Raw genomic sequence first — 27,299 nt, 5'->3', positions numbered from 1 at the left:
GAGAGTGTTCCACAGGATGGGCACTACTACCAAGAAGGCCCTCTGCCAGGTTCCCTGTAACTTTACTTCCTGCAATAAGGGAACTGCCAGAAGACCCTCGGAACTGGACCTCAGTGTCTGGGCTGAACGATGGGAGTGGATATCCCTGCTGGATCAGATTGAAAGTTTGTCTTGGTGTTGATCACCCTGTTTAGCACAGTGGTCAAGCGGGTGTTTCTAGGTAGGTCCCAAATAGGACCTTCTTGTGTTTTCTCCTCTATGCTTGGTCACAGAATGTGTTTTTGGGTGATGAAGATTCTGTATAACTGCTCTATAACATTGGCAGCATATTGTGAGCTAGAATTGTGGCTAATAGACTCAAGCTATGAATTGAAGTCCCTTGTTTGAATCTTGCCTCTGCCATAGGTCACTTTATGCTGGCCACTCCTTTAGTTTTAGCCCCTCATCTGCAATATAGTGGGATTATAATACCGATTTAGCTTCGCTTCCTGCCAAAAAGACTTAATTCATAGGGTTGTTTTAAGGATTACAACTTCTTCTTATTCTAAGAAGCTATATGAAGAAGTGCTTTTTGTATTCTGCCAAGTTCTAGTGTTGTGGAAGAGACTTCTTCCTACTTATCTCACACCATTCTCTCTCTCTCTCTCTCTCTGCTCTCTCTCTGCTCTCTCTCTCTCTCTCTCTCTCTCTCTCTCTCTCTCGTGGCCCTCTTCTGTTTCAAACTGAACAAACCTCTACTACTTTTTTTTTCAAAGAATTGTACTTATTACTGTATTTTAGCCAAAGTGGCTCCTGAATTAGCTTACAAAAGATAGCAAGTAGTCTTCCTCACCTGTCATCTCCTCTCCCCTCCCCTCCCCCCCTTCAAAATAGAGTACCTGTTCCTGTTTGCAAATAATACTTATCTCTGGCTTTTACTAGAATTATCACATGTGTAATTTAGCAAAACTTAACAGGATGTCATTGTTAGCTTCCTGTCTTGTTTTCACCAGTACACCAGTACATCACAACATTTTATTAGTTTTTCCCTGCTGCCTTTTCCAAGCAAACTGCTCGAGATAGTTTGCAAGCAGGTAAAAGCAATAAATATTATTAAAAAATGACAGAACAGCAATAACATGTTACATATACAACACATGATAGTGCAGCTGTTGTAAGAAAAGAAAAAAAGAAAAGAGAAGAGAAGGGAAGTCTGGCTTTTCCGAAAGCAAAGTAGCAATTCTCTCTGGAGAGCCAATATTTTATGAAGTTCATATTTTGGGCTTGTCTGCAGCAAGTCATAACATTTTGCAAACGGGGGTCTTAATTCCTCCCCGTTGAGTGTGAATGCATTTCCCTAGCTATCGCCTGCTGCCAAGCAGATGTGTTATTTATTAAACCTCTTGGTGGGAAAGGATCCCCTAAGCTTTGAACATCTGTGATGATGAAAAGAGCCTGGTTTTAGCCAGGCTTTTTTTTTTTTGCCAAAGCTGCTTCTTATCTGCCAATCTGGGTGCTCCTGATGTACAGGCGGTGGTGGCATGCTTTCTGCACATGGCGGAGTGTCTTCTTCAGTTCTCTGTGGATTAATGTTAGAAAGGCTTGCAACAAGCCCTCAAAAATGCTTCTCGGCACTCAGTGCTTCTCACTGAATGTCTCTCCTGAGCTTGGCACCCTAACCCATGAAGTACAGTATCTACAAATGACATTACAAAGTCTTCATGACATTACTGAGAAACTGAAAATTAAAAAAGTTAAAAAACAACTACTACTAAGCCAAATATATAAAGATCATCGAATGCCTCTCTCACCACCGCCTGGGCTGCTTTTATAGTCTCAAATTTTGTTGGGGTTTGCAAAAGTCCCAAGGCTCAGAACATGAACCCAGATAGAGGAGGAAAGATCCCGATTCCTTGGTGGATTCTTAACCCCTTTGCCCAAGTCTTTCTCACACTATTACCTCAGATGCAGCAGGAAGTTTCATAATTCCCTTTGACCTGAATTTTGCTGTGTACAAATTGGTGACTCCTAAATCATGCCCTGGCTCTAGGGACTGATGTTCATAGAATATTTATACAGTAAGCTGCATTGGTTGGTTGTTTGGTTGGTTTGTTTGTTTATTCATATAATTCCTAGGCCACCTTTCTAGAATATATCTGGTGCCATGGGAGACTTGCAAGTGATTGATATAAAGCTCCTGTCACCACAGTGCATTCCATTATAAAACATTTGTTGCATTGGTACCTGTAATATAATTCCATTCTGAAAACATGACAACATGAACAGATTTTTTTAATAAAAAATTATGTATGTAAATAGCATCTAATTAGCTAGAAGATAGCATTGTTCTAAAAAGGGAATTAAAGGACCCACATCCAAAAAATATAACCTTCCCAACAATTATGTATATATTTCTTTCTTTCATTCTGATACTATGGTCTTCCAGTAGGACTGCGGGTGATCAAAGGTGTAATGTGATTTGATTTGACTTTCTGGCTTCTCAGCACCCATATGATTATAAAATACTGAATTGTTAGCAAATTGATGGTGCATTGCAGATACATACTGAATGAGGAGATCCAGCACTAAAAAAAAACACATACATTTGTGCTACCCTTTCTCAAAGGAATTGCAGATTGTCAAAATGCTATTAAAAACTGCTTAAAATAGTTTTAAAAGCAGTTCAATAAAGAACTAAAGATAGCTCATTTTGCATTGTTTTAAAGTATAGGACAGAGAACCTTTCATCCAGCTGGAAAAGCTTCTTGAATTAGTCTTGCCCATCCCTTTCAGTGGTCTACTCAGAGTAAGTCCCAGACCTCTAACCATTACACCATGTTGCCCCTCCAGTATATAGCATTATTTCCCTTGGAAGGATTTATGGCCAAGCAGTGACACAGTGTGCCCCTCTGGTGTGCTTTTGGGTACTTCAGGTAGCATCCAGGACCCAGTCTTATCATATTGGCCCTGAGCCTAAAGTGCTGACCCACCACATGCAATTGTGCAAGTGATTTTCATAATGGTTGTCTTTAATATTTGACTGCACGGTTTTCTGCTGGGTTGCACTGCTTAGTCAATGGGAACCTCTGCAGACAAATAAAAATGGGATTGGATGGCATGGAAATTGAGAGTCAAAAGGGCCCTGTAAATAATTTTAGAGTGCCTCCGGCAACCTGCTCAAACACTGCCATTATAAATAAGGTGTAATGTACTAGAGACTGAATTACAATCAAGGCAGCCATAAGGATGTGGAATGTGGACTGTGCTTATTTAAAGTATATACAGTTGGATTATGATCTGCAGGCAGCACAGCGTGAGAAATCAATAACCACTCACTCAACCAGGGGCCAAGGAGACTGTGATTATAAAAAAGGAGTTGGTGACGGGGAGGAGAGGGGAAGCGACTCAGAATTGTAAATGCCGATTTCCAAGGAGGGTAGATATAGTAGTATAAGTTTCACTAACACCGGTAGAGTGGCATTTATTAGTTGGCCTGCTGGCTCTCTGTAAAATGCCAATGCTAAAGGAGGCTGAGATATCCTTTGGTTTTTTTTTGTAGGAATCTTGTCTTTTCTTCTTGATGATGCAATGGGCTTTTCTTTCTGCTGCATATTCTTAGAAGAACTGTTTTCACCTACTGAACCAAATTCTACTATGTCAGTGGAGCGCTACGTGTAGAAGTGGTTTAACCTGCTCTGATGTGTGCTAAATTGCAGGGGTCAGCAAACCTTTTCAGCAGGGGGTCAGTCCACTGTCCCTCAGACCTTGTGGGGGGGCTGGACTATATTTTGAAGAAGAAGAAAGAAATGAACGAATTCCTATGCCCCACAAATAACCCAGAGATACATTTTAAATAAAAGGACACATTCTACTCATGTAAAAACACACTGATTCCCGGACTGTCCGTGCGCCGGATTTAGAAGGCGATTGGGCCGCATCAGGCCCCCAGGCCTTAGTTTGCCTACCCATGTGTTAAAGGATATTGTGCCCAGAACTTTGCTCTAGGGAAGCTGTCTGAAGCAAGGAGGGGGAAAGGCAGTTAAATCAGGGGGGGGGGATTAGAAACAAATAGACAAAAATGGAACCTTGTGACACCTTCAAAGGAGCTGTTGTGGCATAAGCTTTTGTGGACTAGAGTCGATTTCCCTGAATGGTATCTTATGAAGAGGTATCTACGGTAGTCCATGAAAGTTTGTAGGTAAGTTGCTAAGTAGGAATGTCTCTGACCAGCGTTGTTTCAACAGCACTCTTGACTGAGAGGGCAGGCTCTGTACTTTGAAGAATGCCATCCAGGCTGCAGTGCCAACCTGCTGAAGTACTCAATTCTTCTGACAACAAGAGCCAGTTCCTGTCCACCAGGGGCTATATTGCCCCCCCCAAAAAGTGCTTTTTAGGGGAGTATGTTGTGTGAGGATACTTGGCAGATCCACAGTATCCATTAAAAACACATTCAACACACATTTAAAGCACGTGACTTTCCCTCAAAGAATCCCGTGAATTGTAGTTTGTTATGGGTGCTGGGAATTGTAGCGTTGTACGGTGTTGTAAAGAAGTTTAACACCATTCACTGAGAGATTGAAACGGTATAGAGTGGGGTATTATCAGAGTGGGATATATTGGGGGGGGGAGATGGTTATGCTGCTGTTTATGTGGTGGCATACTGCTCAATATAAGGAGTCTTCAAATTCATTAGAACACACCTTTCACCCTAAGATGCATTTTTGGGACCTATTTATAATTTTTTTAGCATGCATTTCCATGGCTGCAGTGCTGCTGTTGCAACGTACCGTAGATCAGGTTGCAACCCAGAAGTTGAAAGACCAATACTCTAGATCAGGCATGCCCAACAGGTAGATCATGATCTACTGGTAGATCACTGGATGTCTGCAGTAGATCACTGGTAGATCATGTGGCTCCCCTAAAAAAAGCTCAACATCTTACCTCCTCCCTGAAGAAAGCTCAACAACTTTGACATCAACCCCAAAAAAGGAGGTAGATCACTGCCAGTTTTTAACTCTGTGAGTAGAGTAGATCGCAGTCTCTTGGGATTTGGCCACCCCTGCTCTAGATCATAGGCCTACTGACCCCTTTTCAGTAAAAAGATTACTCAGTGTACCCCTGGAAATCTACCTTCTTTAAGTGAAGGGGCAGGGCTGGCGCTGCAGCCCTCTTGCCATTGGCCAAATAGGCAGGCAAGCTGAGATCCACTTTCCATTCCTGAGTGAAGCTGAAATGGTTCACCCAAGCCCTGGAAAGCCCCTTGCCTCCAGCAGGATCAGCGGATCCAGGGGAGGTGTCATTGCTGTCCCACAACAGCACCCGAACTGGTGGTAAATGGCATTACACAACAGATAGAACATGTACAAACTGTTTCCCCAAAATTTCTTCTTCCACCGCCCCCTTATTTGTATTCAACACTCCCCCCCCCAATTGCACCCGAGGCTGATCTAGATGGAAGTGGGTGAATGATCTAGTTGTAAATTGTGATTAATGCTGCCTGGGTTTTTTGTGTTCGCACCAGATGCTTGCTTTGCAACAAATTGTTGGCTGGGGATTAGCTACGTGTGTTTTATGGGTATGATTGGTGGGAATGGACGGGAGTGAAATTTGTATGTGGAAGCATGCTAAGGATGTGCTTTGGAGATGCTGTCTTGCAAGGGTGCCAACTTGGAATAAAATATTGAGGGATCCATGTAAACCCCGCCTTGCATAATTGATCACAAGACTTGGCATACCCATCATCTTGGTTGGGTGGGGTGGCGGCCCCTCAAATATTGTACTGGAGGGGAGCAAAGGGACCTCGGCCCCTAGGGGTTGCCTCCTATGCTGCGTTGTGTGTAGGGCGAAGAGTGGGTGCAGCGTTTACCTTTGTTTAGTTATTAATAATGACTAAATTAATAATAATTTAGTTACTAATTCATTATTTGAGAATTAATAATAACAAATCAATAGTAGTTATAATTATTTTTATAATTATTAATTACTGTATTAATTAATAATAAAAAATCAATAATAATTTGTACATGGAATTTTTATTGTATCCAGTGAAGTTCTTCTGCCTGTGCAGTGGAATGCCCCCTCCTCCACACATGTCTCTTGTCTTCCCTAATCTGCTCCAGAGAGTTGGGGGAACCCCCAGAACATATTCTGAGGTGGTGGGGCAGGCAGGTGAGACACACAGGAGGGAGGAAGTGCAAGTTAATTTCCCTTTGATATTCAGATATAGATAGATATCGTTTTCCTGCTAGCTATTTGCTCTTAAATTGTTCACCGTCTCTCTTGGAGCAAAACACTGGTCTCTAAATGTGGATCTTCATCATACTTTGCATTGGATTTTAATTTGTAATCATATTGTGTTTTTGTTTTTTGATGCTTTAAAATTATTATTATTATTATTAAATGCAAATTGGTGTAAAATCGATTAAAGTAAAATAAATGAACAAATGATTAAAACCACCAGTTAAAAGAAAAGAAACATAGGGAAACAGATAAAGAAACCATTTTGGCCGTTCTTTTAAAGCCTTAGCAAGTGCAATGCCCAATGGAACCAGGAACCAGATGGCTGCTGTTAGAAAGTGTCACTCAGATTAAAAATGGGGAGTGAAGAGAGCAAGGATAGAACCTGCACAGGCTGCAGATTTCCATATCCTGCTGATCAATGATCCTGCATGCATTTTGTAATAACAGGATGGATCCATCTTTAACTTCCTATGCAAGTTCAAAATAAAAAATAAAAAATTTGGAGGCCATTCCCAACACCCAGTGTTGTGACTGGAATGAATGAATGAATGAATGAATGAACAAACAAACGGTTTGCAATCAAGTGTGGATCTCAAGGGCAACAACTAGTTTGTATTGCAGAATTTTGTGTGTATGAGGGCCTGTAAGTTGTCACACCCTTGATACAACAACAACAACAGCAACAGCAACGTATAACACATCTAAATACCATTCCCATTGGTGCTTAAATATTATAAAATCAGAAATAAACATGATCATCCTCATTATTACAGTGGAGCTGAGAGAAAGTATTTACATCCCACCTTTCCTCCAAGGGGCTCAAGCTAGTGCACGTGGTTCTCCCTCTCCTCATTTAATACCTAGGCTCCCTTGCACCCTTGTCAATGAGATGTATTGGTGCACCCAAATTCAACCCTGTGAGGTAGGCAGGGACGTAACTAGGGGCTAGCCAGGTTGTCCCCCACCAAAGGCACAGACTCAGAGGGAAAGAAATATGGCGCCATTCCACTCTGGCTGCACACGCCCCTGGCCACTCCTCCCTCCACTGCTCTGGGCAGCTGGGCGAGGTGCACAGGCTCCTCTGAGTGCTTCAGCAGGGGAATCCAGTTGCTGACGTGGGCTGTCACAGCAGCCCTGCAGGGCCCCCCTCTCCGCTTGCCAGTGGCACTATTAGTTCCTTGCCAAGGGTGCAAGGGATTGGGGAGGGGGTGTACACCAATACATCTCATTGGCAAGGGTGCAAGGGAACCTATGAAGGTAGGTTAAGCTGAGAGGTAGTGGCTCGCACAAGGTCACCCAGTGAACTTCATGCCTGAGTGGGGTCTTGAGCCTACGGCTCCCTAGTGAATTTGTGGCAGAGGTGAGATTTAAATTGGCTATAGTTCAGAATATTGGTTATCCTGTTAGCCATGCTTTCAAATGCAATTTGAAGAGGGGCTGGGTATGAATAGGAGATCAGCCAGATCAGAGGTTACTGGGACCTACAAGACCAATATTGAAAGTTGAGTTTAATCTCTCTCTCCCCTCTGTGTGTGTGTGTGTGTGTGTGTGTGTGTGTGTGAGAGAGAGAGAGAGAGAGAGAGAGAGAGAGAGAGAGAGAGAGAGAGAGAGAGGAAACGCATAGACCAATTGTCTCCTCTAGGTTACTTGCAATATCAGTTTTTTATTCATGAGCATTATAAAAAATATATGCTCACAAGCTTCATGCACAATTACATTCAGAGAGAGAAAAGCGATCCATTGTCTAGGTGGGAGGTGTGGAAAGTTTCTGGCTCCTGCTAAGGGATGCTAAGATGATTGTGCCACCCGCACATTAGGAAGCCACTTCCATAAACTCCTGCTCCCACTCCATCTGTTTAAATTTATGGCCTTCCGCTGCTGCTTTTTTTTCTTTCTTTGCATGGACTCAATTCTCCTCCATCTTCCGTTTTTTTTTCTGTAGATCACGTTTAGCTTGGTAATCATACTGGGAAAAGGAAGGCAGTAAGGGAGGACAGACCGAGGTGTCTCTTGCTATTCACACAGGGAAGATTTCCCCCCCCAAGAAAAATAAGCCGAATAACTTATTTTAATAATGACCTTGAGAAATTAAATAAAAATACAATAAGCATGGTAGATTAGGAAGAACAAGCCAATTAAAAACAAAACATGCTCTGCAAAATTCTGTCACAGATAAAAGTGGCCTGCAACCTTGACAGTAAGAGATGAATACTAACATGATTTTGCAAGGACCACACACGGTTGTGGGTTTTTAAAAGCCTTCTGAATTTTTAAAGAGTTGTAGGCTATTTTAGAAAAAGTAGAAAGGTGAAAAGGCTATCTCACTCCTTTTTATTTTTATGTTTTCAGTTAAACAACTAGGGAAGGGATGTGGGGAGAAGGAGAAAACCATACCGAGTTTGCCTGCAGCTGGAAGGCATGGAACAACATTTCTCCAACTTTAATATCTGCTGTTTCATTTTATATTCATCATGTCAGCATAATCTGCTTTTATGGGAATAGTCTTGGTTCCCGACCAAATGCATTTAAACCCTTTTGCTTTTAAGTTTGATTGTAATGTGACTTGAAAATTTCAATGAAATGTTTATATTTAAGGACTGTAGAAACGGCAGAGAGAAAATGGAATTACAAAATCAATCAGAAAGCATCTTGCTCTTGTGTGCGTATGTCTCTCTGTTTCCTTGTCTCTCTGACCTTTCTTGTGAGAAGACAACTGAATGGCTGGCTGGAAACGTCTTCCCTGCTTGTTCTTCAGGGACATATTTGTACAATGTGCTGGAAGCAAAATTGGCTTCTTGAGCACAATTCTTCTGCATTTGGAGGGAAAGTGTGGTGTTCAGCAAATGTTTACTCAGAGTAGACCCACTGAAATTAATTGACCTAACTCAGTCATGTTCATTAATTTCAGTGAGTCTTCTTTGAGTAAAATTTAGTTGCCACCCAATCTACCTGCAAAGGGATAGCTGTCACTTTCCTTTGGGGGGGAGGGTCGCCAATTTAGCAGGAACAGAAGAATCTGAAATATATCAGTTCCTAAGCAAGCACAGATTGTATTGTATTGCATTGTATGGTCATATCATATCATAATCTCGTAATGCAGCTTTCAGTGATGAGTGCACTTCAGTCAGATTGAAGATATGAATTTTCTTGGCAGGCCTTTGGAAAGTAAAGTAAATTTCCTGCTTTTTTTAAAAAGTATTTTTCTATAACTTATAGGGATGTATCCCACTAAGGCTGGATCAAAGAAGCATTTCAGTTAAACATGTTGTAAACTTAGTATGAGAAATTGGGTTCTCATACAAAAGTGGAACTCCACAGCGCCATTTGGTGTCACAGTGTTAGAATGCATAAACAATTGATATAAAGCACCTTTTCTTTGCCAATGTAGCTGAGTCCTAAGTTCTACTCAGGTGGAGGCCATGACTTGGTGAGAGAGCATCTGCTTTGCATTCAGAAAGTCCCATGTTCAATTGATGGCACCTCCAGATTGGGCTGAGATAGACTCCTGTCTGAAACTCTGTAGAGTGGTCACCAGCCAGTGTAGGCAATGCTGAACTAAATGGACCTAGTGGTCCGACTATGTATAATTTAAATGGGTATACCGTATTCTAAGAACAAACATTGGGTATTTTCAACCCAAAATGTTGGTAATGTTATTGTGCACATATGCATTATTTATTTATTAAATTTATACCTTGCCTTTCTTCCCCAAGAAACCACGGTGGCAAGTACACAAATCTTTATACAAATGGAATATCTAAAAGCAGTTCCAGTCCAGATGCCCATTTAAGGTTGCAGTTCCCAGCATCTGCTATGGTGGAGTTGTGCTTGGAAATTTGACCACTACTGCACTTTCCAAAATAAATGTCTTGAGGAACAAGATAGGTTTTTAGATGTGTTTAGAGGGGCAACAAACAACCAAGAGAATTTACCCAAATAGAGGTGATGATTTCCAGCTGAACAAGGCTGCCTGGGGAGGTGATCAGCTGTTATGGTTCCCACCAATCCACAATAATTTCGGAAAGAGCGAGAGGCTAACATTAGTGAACCCCTGTGTGTACAAAGCAGTCTGCCCAACCTGACTGCTGACTGTTCTAATCTTATTTTGCATTCCAAGGCGGAGAAGAATTTCTGGGTAAATGACCCTCAATTCATAATGTGTCTGAGCATTACAAGCTGGGCAAATTTTCATTCTGAACTTTGACAGTGTTGCTACTTACCAAGGAATATTAAATACCTAAGCCAATTTATTCTATTCACACTTGCACCTCACCCCACGTGAGTAGTATACTTTTTCTTTCTTTAATAATAATAATAATATAATTTGGTATAAAACATGCCCCCCCAAACCACAAAATCTTGATAAAGGGCTGTATCGGACTATGTTCTCCTTAGAGTACACCCTCTGGAATCAGCGGACCCTAGTTTGTGTACATTAATTCCAGTGGGTCTGCTCTGAGTAAAATTGGATACAACTCAAAATTGGAAGGTGTCAACTTAAAAACAACTTCTGGGTCTCTAGTGGAAAAGCCTTAGTTAGACAGTTCTAACAGTGGAAAAGCCTTAGTTAGACAGATCTTAGTTAGACAAATTCACAGATCTGGGAAATTTCAGAGAAGAGAAGCATGTTCTAGATTTGTCTGGTTCTAATTTGGGTGTTGCTAGTGTGTTGCCCTTAAGAGTATGTTGGACGCCCATCAACACTAACCAAGGTGGTCAGTGGCCAATGGTCAGGCATGGCGGGAGCTGCAGTCTAGTAACATATCGAGGGCACCATTTTGGCTATCCCTGTTCTAACTGGACAGTGTTGGCCATCAAGCCTTAAGTACATGTGCCTCACAAGGATACTGTGAGGACAAAACAGGAATACAGTGGTACCTCTACTTACGAATTTAATGCGTTCCAAACGCACATTTGTAAGTCGAAAAAATTTGTAAGTCGAATCCCATAGGAATGCATTGGGAGAAAAAAAATCGTAAGTAGAAGCAACCCTATCTAAAAATTCGTAAGTAGAAAAAATCCTATCTAAACCGCATCCAAGATGGCGGACGGGGCTCCAAGTAGAAACATTCGTAAGTAGAGGTACCACTGTACTGTACAGTTTTTTAACCTGCCTTTAAGTTCTTATCTATTCTTCTAAATACATGTAATACTAACATCACATTACATTGTGCTTGGCACTGCAGTTCATATTTGGGGTTGTGTGGTGTCAGCTATTCTGTGAAGCTAAGAGTGTGACAGTTTTAATTGCATTGTGGTGTCATCTGACAGGACAAGTTGGAGAGAAGTCTTTTGGCTTGCAAACTACAGAAATCTGAGTGTGCATACTTGTTCAAGAACAGGCACCCACTTTGCTGCTTTGACGCCATAACTACACACGAGTTGTGCAATGCAGGGCTGCCAACTTGAATAAAATAATGGGGAGGGGACAGGTAAGCCCCACCCCACATACTCAATCACATGGCACAGCACACACACAGCATCTGAATGGCAATACCAATTAATTTTGAAGGGACCTGTCCCCTTCAAATATTTTATTGGGGGGGGGAGGAAGGACCTCAGCCCCTAGGAGTTGGCTCCTATGGTGCAATGTATACATGAGTAGCATGGTTTAAAAATAATGACCCTTGGTCATCCCCGAGGTTCTAGGATAAAAGCCAAGAGCTGCTCAGTCTCATGAATATTCTTCACATTTATATTTGCATAATATCATTAGCTGTAGTGATTGATTGCTATAGTTTAGAATGTAATTTGTTTCATAATTGCTAACTAGAATTTTTGTAATGGATGGATTTGTTCTGCTAAATTAGTGGTTTTAATATTTGGCCAATATTTGATCAATTGAGCAAGGGGTTTTCTTTAGAGTAGTCAAACAACGAACATTATACTGTCGCATTCTAAAGATCAGTGCAATAACATCTAAAGCAGTTGGTCATTCAAAGTTTTGCTGCCCCTTCCCCCAGGAGCTATGCAGTGCAGCTATGCAGCTTTCTTTCTCAACCTAAGACTTTTGATGTGGGTCCAAAGTGCCAGTCTGTTGAGAAACAGGTTTTTTTGTAATTATTGTTTCAAATCTCTCTTTGTCCATGAAGCTCACACTGTGAGTGGGAGCACGGATTAACCACTATCACTCCAGGCTGTCTTTCACCATAAGGTGTTTTTGTGTTTGTTTTTGTGAGGGGAAGAGGGGGAATAAGGGTTAGAGGACTGGGTGTGTTTGCCTGAGCTCCTTGGAAGATGGTTGAGGAAATTTAGAATTACTGTATTTTTCTGTGTATAACACCCCCGTGTATAAGACGCCCCCTATATTTGGGGACTCAAAATTAAGAAAATGGGGGGAGGTTGCCCCCCGTGTATAAGACTTACCCCCCTTTTACATTATATTTTAGTAAAAAAAACAGCCACAGGTTGAAATCTGCACCGTGCAAGTGAATGGAGGCAAGCAAACCAGCCAAACCAATCCTTCCTTGTTAACTTTGCTGTTGCCTCCTCTGCTCACTTAGTTGCTTGCAACTCTATGGCTACCAGGCGAGCTGTTATATGCAAGGGTGCACCAACCACATAAGCACAATGTTTACGGCTTCTGTTCGCTTAGCTAGGACCCCCAAAACAAGTGAAATGATGAAACTCTCACTTCCCAGACAGGGCTACATACAGTGCTGTGAAAAAATATTTTTTATGTCCACCAAGCTACTTAATGTCGTCTGTCAGCTACAATGACATCTCTGTCTATTTAGCTGTCCCTATGTATGGGTTTCTCATATTGCCAGGGCATGATCTCAGTTTATATACAGTACTGTACTGTATTTCTTCCTTAGCAGGTGCGTTGAATTCTAGGTCTCCTGATAGTACTCTTATTGCTATTGAGGTTCAGATGAGAGGGTTTTGTGGCAGTTGATAAACAGAAGTGTTCTGAGCGGATTTCCATGGTGCTGTTTCCCCCCACGCCCTCTTAAAAATACAGACATTGGTTACATCACCTCTTATATACCTCATAAAAAAGGTTTTTTATTTGTAGCTTTAGTGCTTTTTCAATGTTTCACTACCAAAGGTTATGGACTGTTTCTCTGTTGTCAGAACTAAAATGAAGACATTTTTCAAAAGCAAAATGATTATTGTGTGTATGTGAAACCTTGGGTGGGTTAGCTTAACTTGTCCCACTGTTCAAACCTTTTTCACTTGTGCTCCTGTTTTCCCTCTCCTCTTTTGGAAGGTTTTTGTGGGAAGACTAGAAATTGCATCCTTTCTATTGTCACCAGGAGAACATAGCACACCCCACATTTTGGTTTTTGAGATAACTCGGCTTTTTCAACTAGAAAAAAGTAGTAATTAATTTATAGCTTCCAAATTGGCAAATAATGAACCATTTGGCCTAACCTTCTGTCCTGATGGCGGACGAATTTATACAAGGGTTAGCTTCAGGTATAATGGAAAGCCATGATTTGTTTGGCCAAACCATGGATTGTCTTAATGTCTGAACCTGATGCTGCCCACAAACTGTGGTTTGTTTTGAGACTAACAGTCCAAGACATCAAAGTTGAAGGTGATTTGTAAACCACACTTCCTGCTGTGGCTTGCTGTTCGTGAATTCACACATATCATTAAGTCATAGTTATTTATTATAATACTTCATTTTGTAAGATTTTTAAAACCCACCTTCATCATAAGATCAGACTACATAGAATATGCAATTTTAAAAGCAAATGTAAAAGGTAAAGGGACCCCTGACCAACAGGTCCAGTCGTGACCGACTCTGGGGTTGCGGCACTCACCTCGCTCTATAGGCTGAGGGAGCTGGCATACAGCTTCCGGGTCATGTGGCCAGCATGACAAAGCTGCTTCTGACGAACCAGAGCAGCACATGGAAACGCCGTTTACCTTCCTGCTGGAGCGGTACCTATTTATCTACTTGCACTTTGACGGGCTTTCAAACTGCTAGGTGGGCAGCAGCTGGGACCGAGCAACAGGAGCTCACCCCGTCGCGGGGATTCGAACCGCCAACCTTCTGATCAGCAAGCCCTAGGCTCTGTGGTTTAACCCACAGAGCCACCTGCATCCCTAGCAAATGTAAGCAATATAATAAATCATGGAAAATTCACCTAAATGGACCAGAACAAAATAATTTCTGTTAAAGAAGTGGATCCCACAAAACAAGGTACCTTACCTGTCAAAGGTCAAGGTAAGAAGGTGTGCTTACAGCATACAGCAGGAGATGTACAATAAAGATGCTAGATGCACCTCTGTAGGAAGTTCCACAGTTTAAGGACTGTCACAGAAAAAGTCTTCTCCTGTGCTGCCATTTTTAGGTGAATCGCCTCCCTCTGCAGACAAGGTTGGTAGAGATGTTCGGATATTTGTGGCCTAAGTCATTTAGGGATTGAAACACTAGTGAGCACCTTGAATCGGGTCAGGAAATGAATGGGCAATCAGTGCAGCTACTTTAAAACAGGGATTATATAGGCACTAAATGAAACCGCAGCCACTAATCTGGCCATGGCATTTTGGCCTGGTTGAAATTTCTGAATCATCTTTGATGGCAGCCCTACAATAGAGTGAGTTGCAGCAATCCAGTCTAGAGGTTACCGGAGCATGCAATACAGTGAGCAGCTCATTCCTGTCCAAGAGGGTTTGCAGCTGGTGAACTAGCCAGAGATGGAAATGGGCAACCCTGGGCACAGAGGCCACCTAAAGCCTCCACTGACTGTGCTGGATCCTCAGGAGCACTTCCAAGCTACAGACCTCATCCTTCCAGGGGAGTTCAATCCCATCCAGAACAGGCCACCTCTCTACCTCCTTTACTAGCGAATGCGGTACAGATAACACCTCTGACTTTTCAAGAATTCGATATAATTTATTGGCTCACATCCAGCCCATCACTGCCTCCAAGCATTAGCCTAGCTAGCACTTTAGCCTCCTCTCCTGATTCAGATGGATCAAAAAGATAGCATTGGGTGTCATCTGCATAATGGTGACACTTTACTCCAAATCTCCTGATGACAGCTCCCAGTGCTTTCGGATAGGTGGGCAGTGAACTTCTGCACCTCAAAAAGATTCTGCATTGTGGAGATGGGGCTGAATTTTCAAATCTGTGAAGCCAACCTCTAAGCATATGGTGGGGGAGGCAAACAACTAGTTCAAGTTCCTGGCTTGCCTGTTAAGGTCTAGAAGCTCAAACCATGGTTTTGCCAACATCTAAAGCATCTTGAGTGTATGTTTGCTGAGACTTCCCTTGAAAACCACAGAAGGCAATTTTATAGCTTACCAAAGTACTTTATTCCACAATTTGGGTCTGGGGTACCTGATTAATTGCTTTCTCTTATATGTGCATTCAGAAGACTCTGCTCTGTTTGCCTCTACCATCTGATACACTCTGTTCTCAGGAGAGAACATAACTTATAAAAGAACCCTGCTGGATCAGGCCAAAGAGCCAGTGTGGTGTAGTGGTTAAGAGCGGTAGACTCATAATCTGGGAAGCTGGGTTCGCGTCTCCGCTCCTCCACATGCAGCTGCTGGGTGACCTTGGGCTAGTCACACTTCTTCAAAGTCTCTCAGCCCCACCCACCTCACAGGGTGTCTGTTGTGGGGGAGGAGGGGAAAGGAGATTGTTAGCCGCTTTGAGACTCCTTCGGGTAGTGATAATGCGGGATATCAAATCCAAACTCTTCTTCTTCTTCTTCTTCTTCTTCTTCTTCTTCTTCTTCTTCTTCTTCTTCTTCTTCTTCTTCTTCTAGTCCAGCATCCTGTTCTCACATCAGCCAACTAGGTTGCTCATGGGAAGCCTGCAAGCAGGACCTGAATGCAACAGTGCTCTCCCCATCTGCGATTCCATGCAGCTTGCCCATCCCACTTTTGGCCCCAGGCAAGGGTGTCTCTCCTGTCCAGCTTTTGGGATTTTTTACAATACAGATTTTTATTGATGAATTATTGCTGCTGATAGTTGTGTTGAGTTTTGATTCTTTGGTGGTTCTTTTTATTGTGTCTTATTGGTGTTTACTGATACTTGTTTTGTTGTAGTTTAAACATTTATTATTAGTTGCCTTGTGTGATGTTGTAGATCAAAAGGCAAAGTACAAATATATTAATAAAATTAAGCAGGAAGTTATTTCACACGTTTTCATAAATCTTTCCCCCTTTAGTTCAAAACTCTTTATGCTTGTTTGGCCTAGGAAAGCTTGGGCAGTTGTTTCCCCTCTTGTTTCTGAGATTAAGAATCCGTGGGTTCCTTTCTGATCATCATTATTCCTTTCTGCACAAAAACAGCCTCTTGAGTCTTCTGGGTACTGCATTATCTAATCAAATTATCCGTGGAAAAGTACACTGTGTTCTAAATGAGATATTACAAAGGCAGAGTATCATTAATCCCCAAGTCTTCAAAAATGATGCTTCTATTCACAGAGCCCTAAATCCGACCCTTACGCCCAGCACATATAACCAATGGGACATTAACTATATTAAGCTTCCCTAATAATTCTTAATATGGATTTGTCTTTTTGCTGCCCATGCACCTCATGTTGACATTTTTCACTGAACTACCCAGTGTGACCCACAAGTTTTCTCTTGGGTACTCAGTTCAGAGATTTGTGGTTATGGAGCATTGATTGGCTTACCTTCCAAGTCCCGGACTGCAGAATCCGGGACCGGCAGCCGCGTGACACCGGAAGTTGCGTTGACGCAACTTCCGGTGTCGCTCTGCCCATCTATGGGCACCAAAAATGGCCGCCGTCAACACCAGAAGCCCCGTCTATGCACTTCCAGACATGCGTAGACGCAACTTTCGAAGCCGGCGGCGGCCAAATCAGAAAAAAATCAGAAAGGCAAATCAGAAAAATAAATTCCAGACGTATGGCAACCCTATATTATGAGTAGGAGTTGGGGTACAAATGTGATCAAGGCAAACGTACCTAATCCACACATACTGAAACAATATGTGACATTGTCATCCTTTGAAATTAATACTCTGAATTTTGTGCTGCAACTCTCCAATCAAATAGTGTGCAAAAATGCGTATACCAGGCTAAAGTTTGCATAAAATGCATGTAATAATGAAAATGACATACTGTACACAGATGCATCATAATATGGAAACTCTAAAAGAGAAACTAAGTTTTGCAAAAATGTGTATATTTGGAGAAATTCACACTAAAAATTTGATGAATTTTTAAAATTTACAAACTGATTTGGATAACTGAAAATGGGAAAATGAGAAACTGAAATTGACTGATTTCCCAATTCCCAACTATAGTTAATACCAAGGTCCTTGTAAAAAACCAGTGCTTCAGTTTTCCTTTGTAATCAGGCAGAACTGAAGTATCCTTTTGTTGGGAGAAAGTCATGTTCACCTTGTTTTATCAGGGAGGGGGCAGTTTAATAGATAAATGGTTTAACGTTTCTGTCCTGTTTGTTCCACAAGCACACATTCTCTCCAGATTGAGGATGCAGCTTTGAGAAAAGCCTTCTCAGATTTTGGAAGGCATCATATCTGATAGTTTCCCAAAACACAGCAGACACTGCAGTCCTGAGCAATGGCACTTACTCCCTAGTAAGTGTGGTTAGGAATGCAGCTTAAGTTTTCATTTAAGGAGCATCTTAAGTGTATTGAATCTCTATGTACTGGGAGATGTTTATTACAAGCACTATAGATTAAACATATTTATTGCTTTGCCCTGATTGAGCTGTCCTAGACGGATTTCAGCCAGGTGTGGGGAGTGTTGATTTATATTGGATGACTAGGTTGGAATACCAAGAAGACTTATCAGCAGTTTTTACAGCTTGTTCCAACAAGCATAGTTTGGATAACCTTGGATCATTTTGATTTCTTATCAGAATCCAGCCCTTAATACTTTTTAGTAAGGAAGCAAAGCTAAGAAGCCTTAGCAACTAAAGGTGCTTGCTTTGTGGCTTCTCTGGCATATGAAACTACTGTCCCCTGGGGAAGAGGTAAAGGAGCATTTAAAGGTTTTCTTGAACTATCTGGATGTCCTCATTCTGGCCCAGAACCCACAATTCTTCCCTGAAAAGTAGAATTCTGGAAAACATGCATTAGATGTAAAAATTCCCAATGTAATGTAAGCATGCCCAAACCACATCCCTAAATATTTAAAGGAAGTCCCTTGTTCTGAAGTGTTTCCATCCAGTTGAAATAAGTGGGGTAGTGCCAAAGGCCATGAATGCTTCTTTGTAATTCTGCAGATGCCAACATGGTGCCAGTGAGCACAACAACAGCCACAAGGACTTCTCTGGTACCCATGAAACCTTTGAGTTCACTCGCTGCCTATTTAGGATGAGGTTGTGAGGATGGTTCCCATCTTCCCCTTTTGAACAGTAGTGATGAAGCAGGAAAGAGCATTGTGCTCTTTCAACTCCATGAAGTGACCTGGAGTGGGGGGGGGATTCTGCCCCCCCCATGCCTCCCTCCCCAAACTTTGCTATGGGAAGTTTCCCCTTTTCTCAATCCATTAGTAACAATGAATGGATGCTAATTAGACAAGCTTTGCAGTTCCGAAACTTGCTACCTCCAGGATCTGCTTAAGAGGTGACAATTACTATAGCAGGTAGATGGATGCAGAGTTTGTCCTAATCAGTTAGCAGTTACTGGAATCATTTTCCATTACTACCTAATCCATCTTTGAATATTGCCAAATTCTTTGTCATAACAAACAAATTCTTTGTCATTGTGACAACAAGGAGTTCCATAGCTTAAATTTCCTATAGGTAAGTCCATACATTGACCCTGGACTCAGCCTTCCTATTTTAGGCTCTAAAGTGGGGAAGGGTTCTTTTATATTTACCCTTCCCTTGCCCAAAGATGCCATTCAAAGTAGTTGTCGTCATCTCCTGCCATTCGTTCCCATAACATCCAACATTTTCTGATGAAAATAGGGACGTTTCATTCCATAATGATAATTTTACTACTGTGGTACCTTGGTTTTCGAACATCTCAGAAGCTGAACGTTTCGGTTTTCGAATGCTTTTCTGAAGTCAAACATGCCAAGCGGCTTCTGTATTGAGTTTTCCGTAAGTAAATGCTTCCGGTTTTCGAACGTTTTGGAAGTCAAACGGTCTTCCAGAACAGATTACGTTCGAAAACCGAGGTACTGCTGCATTTATACCCCACACATCTTACTGGGTTGCCCCAGCTACCCTGGGTGGCTTCCAACATATATAAAAACATTATAAAACATTAAACATTTTAAACCTTTCCCTATACAGGATTGCCTTCAGACGGCTCAGGGGTCGGATAACTCCATACCCTTCAACATTTCTCCAATGAAAATAGGGACATTCTAAGGAAAAGCGGGACATTCCAGGGTCAAGTCAGAAACCCAGATGGCTTCTCTAAATCAGGGATGCCCCTGGAAAAAGGGACACTTGGAGGGTCTGTCTTTCCTCCTTCTCCTTCGCACTCAATTTGTGCCCTACTCCACTTCCAGGTTGCATGTGCATTCATCCTTCCTTCTCGTACCTGCACCTACAGCAGCCTTTCTTCTTGTATATTCCTTCTTTCTGTTCCTGGTTAGTTAGTTAGTCTGAAACAACCTTTTCTCTCTCTAATTCCACTCCAGGCCTGCTCCAGCCTTAAACCTCAGAGGAAGGAGACTTCCATTCCCCATAATTTCCCTTTTCTTCTTTAACTTCCCTTTCCCCCAGAACTTCCCTTTTCTGCCTGGTTCTGGCAGAGGCTTGTGATGTGGCCCAGGGTGCAGGTGGGCAAGTGAGACGGCACTGAGCAGGCTGCAGCATTGATGCTCCCCATTTGAGAAGCAGAGCGCTCCATTACCGTGTCCCTTGGGTTCTCCCTCTGCCACAAACTCCGTGCATGCCTTAGCCACCACATCTGAGAAACTGCAACCCAGCCAAGAGATCTCCTGTCTTCATTCTGTGTGTACCACTTGGTCATTCTCCATATTTTCTACACAATTTCAGAGTCTACTGTCTACTGCTATCAGTATTAATATTTAATGCTTGTTTAGCATCATTCACATCCTAGACGCCGTACAGAAAGCAGCAGTAATACAGTCCCTGCCCACAGGGCTTACTGTCTTTATTAAACATACAAAACAGGAAGGGGGGGGTAGAGAGAGAGAGTAGGAGGGAAATAGTTATGGAAAGCCTGAACGATGGAGAGTCAGAAGTGTTGCAGTGGGTAGAGTAGTGCCTAGGAAATGCTTTTCAAAACAAACGGATGATCAGGAATGACTCAGGAGACCAATGCAGTTTTATGTAGGCAAGTTCTAAATGTGTATCTATGAGTAGTGGGTGGATCACTGTACAGCTGAAATTCAGAAAATTATAATATCGTCGAAAAGTGCATTTATTTCAGTAATGCAACTTATTATTTATTATTTTTCTTTTAATTTTTACAAATGCTTTCTTCTGGAAATTCCACAGTAATAAAACAAATAGTTACAATAATACAAAAATATTATTGACCCGCCTAACGACAAATAATTACAATTACAACAAATCAAGGCTTGGCATATCTTGCTTTGCATGTCATGCATCTATCTCATATATTGGTTTCACCTTTTAAGTTGCATTACTGAAATAAATGCACTTTTCGACGATATTATAATTTTCCGAGTTTCACCTGTATTTCTGCTACGTCAGTTTCTGCATGTGTTCATTCACAAGTCCGTAATAACCCATTTCTACAGTAATCTGAGGTAAAATCAACATGAGGTTATTTTGTCCTAAATTTTGCACAGTTTTTTTTAAAATGCATTTTGGCATGTTTTTTTGGGTTGAGGATTTTTTTTTGTGAAGTGCAGAATTAGAAAGACAATTATATTCTGGCCCAGGTATTATATTGGCACATTTGATATCTGTTGGCTCACTTAAAAGCTTTCAAGGAAGATTGAATACACCTTTTTAATAAACAAGCAAACAAAGCATTGTTAATTTATCAGGGAAGAACATGTGCCCTGCATGCAGAAGGATCTCATGTTCAATTCCTGGCATCTCTAGGCAGGACTGGGAGAGATTTCCTGTCTGAAACCCTGGAGAACTGCTTCCAGTCCAGTCGATGTACACAGTACTGTGGTAGATGACCCTGCGAGTTTGATTCAGTATAAGGCAGCTACCTATGTTGCTATTGTTGATAGGCAATTTAGGCAGTTTATTCCCCTGCTCTCCTGAAGTATTCAGATATGACCATTAGATGGAAGTTTGTGTGTCCTGTCCTTGTTGCTGGGTGGATAATGAGCGACCTGGGCCACTAACTGTCCTCGTTGGGGATTCAAGTGGCAATGCCTCTGTCTTGGATATGTCGATAGAATAATTAGCAAAGTGCTGAGTAAGGGAGTTTGCAATAATGGTTTAACCTTGTCTCTGTCAAGGGGGAAAACAGCAGCTGGGTAGTATTCAGTCAGCTATAGAACAGTGGGAGTTTTGTGAGGGGGTGGAGGGGGATAAGTCTGATGGACAGGTAAGTTAAGCTCCACGCAAAGGGTTTCACTTTCTAGATAGGGTCTGCTTTGCCTGTTCATATCTGTTCCACCAGCTTAAACTCACATCAGCTATCTTTTCAGTACTGCAAAATGGGGAGTTTATGCTGGGGGCCAGTGTTGTAGAAAGGAAAATGAACTTACGTGGAGCAGAAAGCCTCTCTTGCTCAGAGGGGCATATGAGTCCTTGACACAAGCAGAATTTTAAAATATTGATGTCTGTAGCTGTTGGCTATAATCTTTCCAAGAGCAGCTCCTGCATATCTTAATTCTGAAGCCACGGGCAAGCCCCTTTTAAGACCACGAAGATTGTGCATGGCTGCTCCTTTTGCTTATATTCATGAGTAACTTTCAGAAATGGTGTAGGATCTTTCAGTTTCAGCTCATTTTTGGTAGCTGAACCTAAGCAGGTTGAGTGTTTTATGTTCTGCTGTTGGCAATGTTTGTACTAGTTTTAATTTGGTGGTATTTGGAAGAGGTTTTGAGCGCAGTGTATACGTGTTTATCACCAGGAGCTTCTGAGATACGAGTGGCCTAATAAAGTTGCATCAAATTTAATAACCTAAAATTTGGGCAACTGGCCCAGGGTCACCAAACCATCTGAGGTTCAGTTTTAAGGATCAAAGCCAGACATTGTGAATGACTTGCTTCTCATTATATAAGGATTTGAAATGGTTTTCCTGTCTTAATAGCCTGTGGTTTGATTAAGACATACTGTATGGGAATCCATGTTTTCCTGCTATGTCAGGTGTTGGGAACCTTTGGCCCTCCAGATGTTCCTGAACTACAATGTCCATCAACCTTGGCCATTGACCCTGCTTGATGGGAGTTGTAGTTCAGCAACATCTGGAGGGACAAAGTTTCCCCATAATTGTGCCATGTGAATGAGCTATAGTGAACATTGGACTCAGTGTGCTCCTCCCCTTACCACTTCTCTTTCGTGGCTGCAAGGAGAAGATCTGAAACATTCATTTCTGACTTTTAATAGGCCACTGTTCTCCCTGCCATCCAAATGGGTTTGTTTAAACTCTATCTAGTGATCTGAAACCACTGTTTTATCCTGGTTTATTCTCACTAAAATTAGAATTTAAACAAACAACAGTTCCTGAGCTTGGACATAGGGTGTACCTAGGGGTTGGTCAGGTTGGCCACTGCCAAGGGCGCAGGCCCGGGGAGGGGGGGCGCAAAAATTGTGCTTCTCCACTCTGGCTCATAGTGATTCGGAGTCCGCCCTTGGCTGCTCCTCCACTGCTCTGGGTTGGTGGGCGAGGCATGCAGGCACCTCAGTTCACCTTGGTGTAGGAATCCAGTTGCTGGCATAGGCTATCACAGCGGCAGAGTGGGCACTAATTTGTAGGAGAAGGAAAAGGGAAGAAAAAGAGGAAGGAGGTGGAAGGGAAAGCAGTGAGCAGAAGGAGGGAGGCAGAAAGGCAGGCAGACAGACCAACAGAGGAGTGGGGAGGGGGAAGGAGAGGAGGAGCAGAACAACCAAATTCCAATGGCTGTGGATTGCAAAAGGCAACGAAATGCAAACTTTGGAGGTGCTAGGTATGCCTCTGCTTCTACATTGCTGGAAACTCAAGCTTTGTTTGAAACCAGAATCATCAATCTTTGAAAGTGAAAGAGATATTGGGTGGGAGTATGGCATTCACACTCCTTATTCATGTAGCTGGAAATCATAATATCCCATTATGTCTGAACTTGGCCACAGAGTGGGCAGGATCCTCCTGCCTTTCCCAGAAGGTTCACAATGAAGAGGACTTAATTGGATACCTTTGCTGTGAAAGATCTAGCAGACTTATCCAACCTGACGCCTTCCAGATATTTCAGACTACAACTCACATCAACTCTAGCTTGCACAGCCAACAGATGGAGTGTTGCAAATTGTAGAAGAAAACATCTGTAGAGCACCAGGTTGAGGAAGGCTGATCTATAGCATGTTGTCAAAGGGCATGATAAAAGCTGCTCAACAGTGGAATGGGCAACCTTGGAAGGTGGTGGACCTTCCAAGGATTGGAGGTTTTAAAGCAAAGATTGGATGACTATCTGCCAGGGATTCTTTAGCTGTGATTTCTGCATTGCAGGGAGTTGGACCAGAACATCCTTGGGAATCCTTTCAAACTCTACAATTATATGATTTTGTGAGCAGTTACATGATCTTTAAGCTTGTATACTGTTGAGAATGGGAGTATCGCAATATACTGAACAACTCTTTGCTTCAATATACTGAACAACTCTTTGCTTCTGTTCTTGCAGAGATGTCTGGAACGGTGTCTGACATTTCCTTGGTACATTGGAAGCAGCAGTGGCTGGAAAATGGCACCCTCTATTTCCATGTCTCTATGAGCAGTGCTGAACAGCTCTCTAGGAACACACCGCCAACCCTGCAGGAGCCGTCAGAGATTGTGGAGGAACAGATGCATATTCTTCACATCTCTGTCATGGTGAGTGGCCATCATTCTCCCCTTTACCATCTCAAAGACACCCCTTTTCTTGTCACCCCCCCTCAGTTCAGCTTCTTCTGCAAAAGAATAATAGAATCATAGAGTTGGAAGGGACCCTGAAGATCATCTAGTCCAAGCCCCTACAATATGCAGCTGTCGCTCATCGGGATCAAACCTGCAGCTTTGGTGTTATCATTACCATGCTGATAACTAACCAACTGCTCTATCTATGGTCATAAGTGGATTTGATTTATGTATATATCCATATATTTACACCTGTATCTTTATTCACACTGCTTTTCTGCATAAGTTACAGCCTTGCTGTAAAACCACAGCAAAATACAATGGAAGCAAGCAGGCATGACAGGTTAAAATGACATTCAGATAAAAACATCTACCCAGCAAAGGCAAAATGCCTGCTGGAATAGCAACAACAACAACAACAACAACAACAACAACATCTTCATTCACCAGCAGAAAACAGCAGGTGAAGGTGGATAGCTAAGCTTCAATGGGGGGAAGGTGTTCCACAAGTTGGGTGCCGCCACAGAGAATGTCCTCCCTAGTCACTGCCAACCACTCTTCCACCACAGAGAGCAGAAGAGGGCTCCTTCACCAGATCCTAGGCAGCATTCAGGCTAGCATGGGAGGAAGGCTATTTGGGTTTATTTCTTTGTAATGCCTTGAGCAGTGAATGCTGGTCTATCAGAATTAACTGCCCCATCAACCTCATTCTGCCCTCAGCCAGCCCCTACGTGCCTGCCTTCTTGCTTATGACTAACCCAGGGAGTGGCTAGGGTTGCCAGTCTCAATAGTGGACAGGACTTCTGTGCCTTTAATTGCCCTGCTCTCTTGAGTCTGGAAAACCTTAAAGAGGAACCAGCAGACCCTTGGTTTAATTTCCAAGCAAAGGGTCCTGCTGGGTTCTCCTTAAGGTTTCCAGACTCAAAAGAGAGCAGGGCAATTAAAGGCACAGAAGTCCTGTCCACTATTGAGTCTGGCAACCCTAGGAGTGGCCCTGACTGGGTCAGCTTCCTTCTCATTGTAGAATGCACAAGAGACCAAACGAGGATTAGTTGCCTCTGCTTGTTACTGGTTCTCTCTCCACCTACCCTTGGTGCCCATGCTTTCTGCCTTACCAGTCCCAAGGAACATCAGCTGCCTCTGGCCTTGAGTATATTCATGTTTAAACTCCACTGCTCTTAAAAGTTCCAGGCTGGGCCACCGCCTCTGGGTACTGTGTAGCCAAATTTCCCTTTTAAATTATTTGTCAAAAGCAACAAAGTGTGGCCTGGGGGAGTTTGGAGGGATGTTCTCTCTAGGGCAAGGGTAAATGCAAGATGACAAATAGGATGACAACTTCAACATGCCTTTGTTGTCAATATCCCTTGTATAACTCAAAACATGTGAGTTGAAGACTTCAGTGCTGTCAGAGGAGCATGGCTTTTCCATGCTATATTCAGTCAGATAAAGACAAAGCAATGGGACAACATATACCTTGATGCTTTTTAAAGTTTGAACACACTCATCAAGCAGGTATCAGCAGCACAGTGGTGTTTTTTTGGAGGGGGGATTTTGTTTTGTTTTTTGCTGTTTGCTCTGAGAAAGCAAATCTGTTATTGCAGCACCCTGCAAATCGAAGCTTTATCACTTCAAGGCTTTTTGTTGTTAAGGCTTTTTTAAAAGCTGCTGCTTGCCACTGTGCAGACTTTCTGGGACTGAGAAGAAGAGAGACTTCTGGAATAGTAGTCTCTGACTGGTGTTCTTCAGAGAGAAGGGGGAGACACAGGTGATGCCTGAACTCCTCTCACCTGTATAAGATGCTCATGATGGGTAGCTTTGTGATAACCTGTCCAAGGAACAGTAATTGATTCCACCTTAACTTCAGTTGTAAATTGCCACAGTTCTGCTTGCACAGCTGCTGTAGTGGGGATTAAACTACTGTTGCTTCTTTTTCCTTTTTCCTTTTGCCAAGAAGAATAGTGCCTGTGTTGTGGTACCTGTGTTGAGTATAGAGTTCTTTCTATATATTTTTTTTTTTGCATGTTTTAGTTTGGGGAAAAGGCAAGGAGGTTGTGATGGTGGGAAGGATGTGATAGAGGCATATAATGTTACACATTGTGTGGATAAAGCAGATCGGGATATGTTTTTCTTCCTCGCTTGGGACAGGTAAAAGGAAGTACTTCACACAGCACATCGTTGAACTGTGTAGTTTACTTCTACCGACTTGCATGGCTTTAAAAGAGGATTCAACAAAATTATGGAGAATGAGGCTGTCTGTCAACAGCTACTAGCCATAATGGCTATGAACACCAGCTGCTGGGAATTGCAACTGTTGCATATTCTCTGGCAGAAAGACAAACATGGCATAGGTGCTGCAAGTCACTGCAGCAGCTGCCTCGCCTTCCATGTCTCTTGGTCCTATCCACACTGTGAGATGGTACTCTGGGCCTCCCCATTAAACTCCTCTGTTCATGAGCTCCCAGAATCTGCAAAGTTTGACTGCTGCTGGCTGCTAACTCCTCCCCCCCCTCTCAGAGAACTCAGCCACAACCTCAGCCCTGTATTGGAAGAGGAGTAACTTCTGAAAGGGGGTCAGTTTTGAAAAGTTCACAAAACCCTAGCCTGTGGGTTGTAGAATATTGTACATATATCACTGTAATAAATCACTGTGCAAAAATTTGCAGGCTGAGCAGATTAATTTACCATCAGCATATTTGCATATGGTGCATTAATTAGCATGATTTATTTTGAGCACGGAACCTAAGTTGTGGTTCACTTAGGATAACCCTGACACTGACTAAAGTATGGGTTTTCTAAGGGATTTCATTTTTTTTTATATAAAAAATAGAAAAACGGTTTATTTAGTAGTAGGTTTTAAATAAATAAATATGGGGCGCAGGTGGCGCTGTGGGTTAAACCACAGAGCCTAGGGCTTGCTGATCAGAAGGTTAGCGGTTCAAATCCCTGCGACAGGGTGAGCTCCCGTTGCTCGGTCCCAGCTCCTGCCAACCTAGCTGTTCAAAAGCACGTCAAAGTGCAAGTAGATAAATAGGGACCGCTTCAAGCGGGAAGGTAAACGGCATTTCCGTGTGCTGCTCTGGTTCGCCAGAAGCGGCTTTGTCATGCTGGCCACATGACCTGGAAGCTCTACGCCGGCTCCCTCGGCCAATAACGTGAGATGAGCGCCGCA

The 27,299-nt window shown here is 42.5% G+C and overlaps 1 protein-coding gene across 1 annotated transcript in view; it reads left to right on the top strand.

The window, feature by feature from the left end:
• The window catches only part of ASTN2 (astrotactin 2), a 608,691-nt gene that overhangs the window by 103,652 nt on the left and 477,740 nt on the right, over positions 1–27,299 (top strand). The window contains exon 2 of the mRNA XM_035112940.3: positions 23,919–24,106. Coding sequence (XP_034968831.3) covers positions 23,919–24,106 — 188 coding nt within the window. The remainder of the gene's footprint in view (positions 1–23,918; positions 24,107–27,299) is intronic.

Source organism: Zootoca vivipara, chromosome Z2 (genome assembly GCF_965207765.1).
Source record: "Zootoca vivipara chromosome Z2, rZooViv2.hap1.1, whole genome shotgun sequence".
Classification (NCBI taxonomy): Eukaryota; Metazoa; Chordata; class Lepidosauria; order Squamata; family Lacertidae; genus Zootoca; species Zootoca vivipara.
The sequence above is the reverse complement of the archived record's forward strand: the minus strand, read 5'-3'. Positions and strand labels throughout refer to the sequence as shown.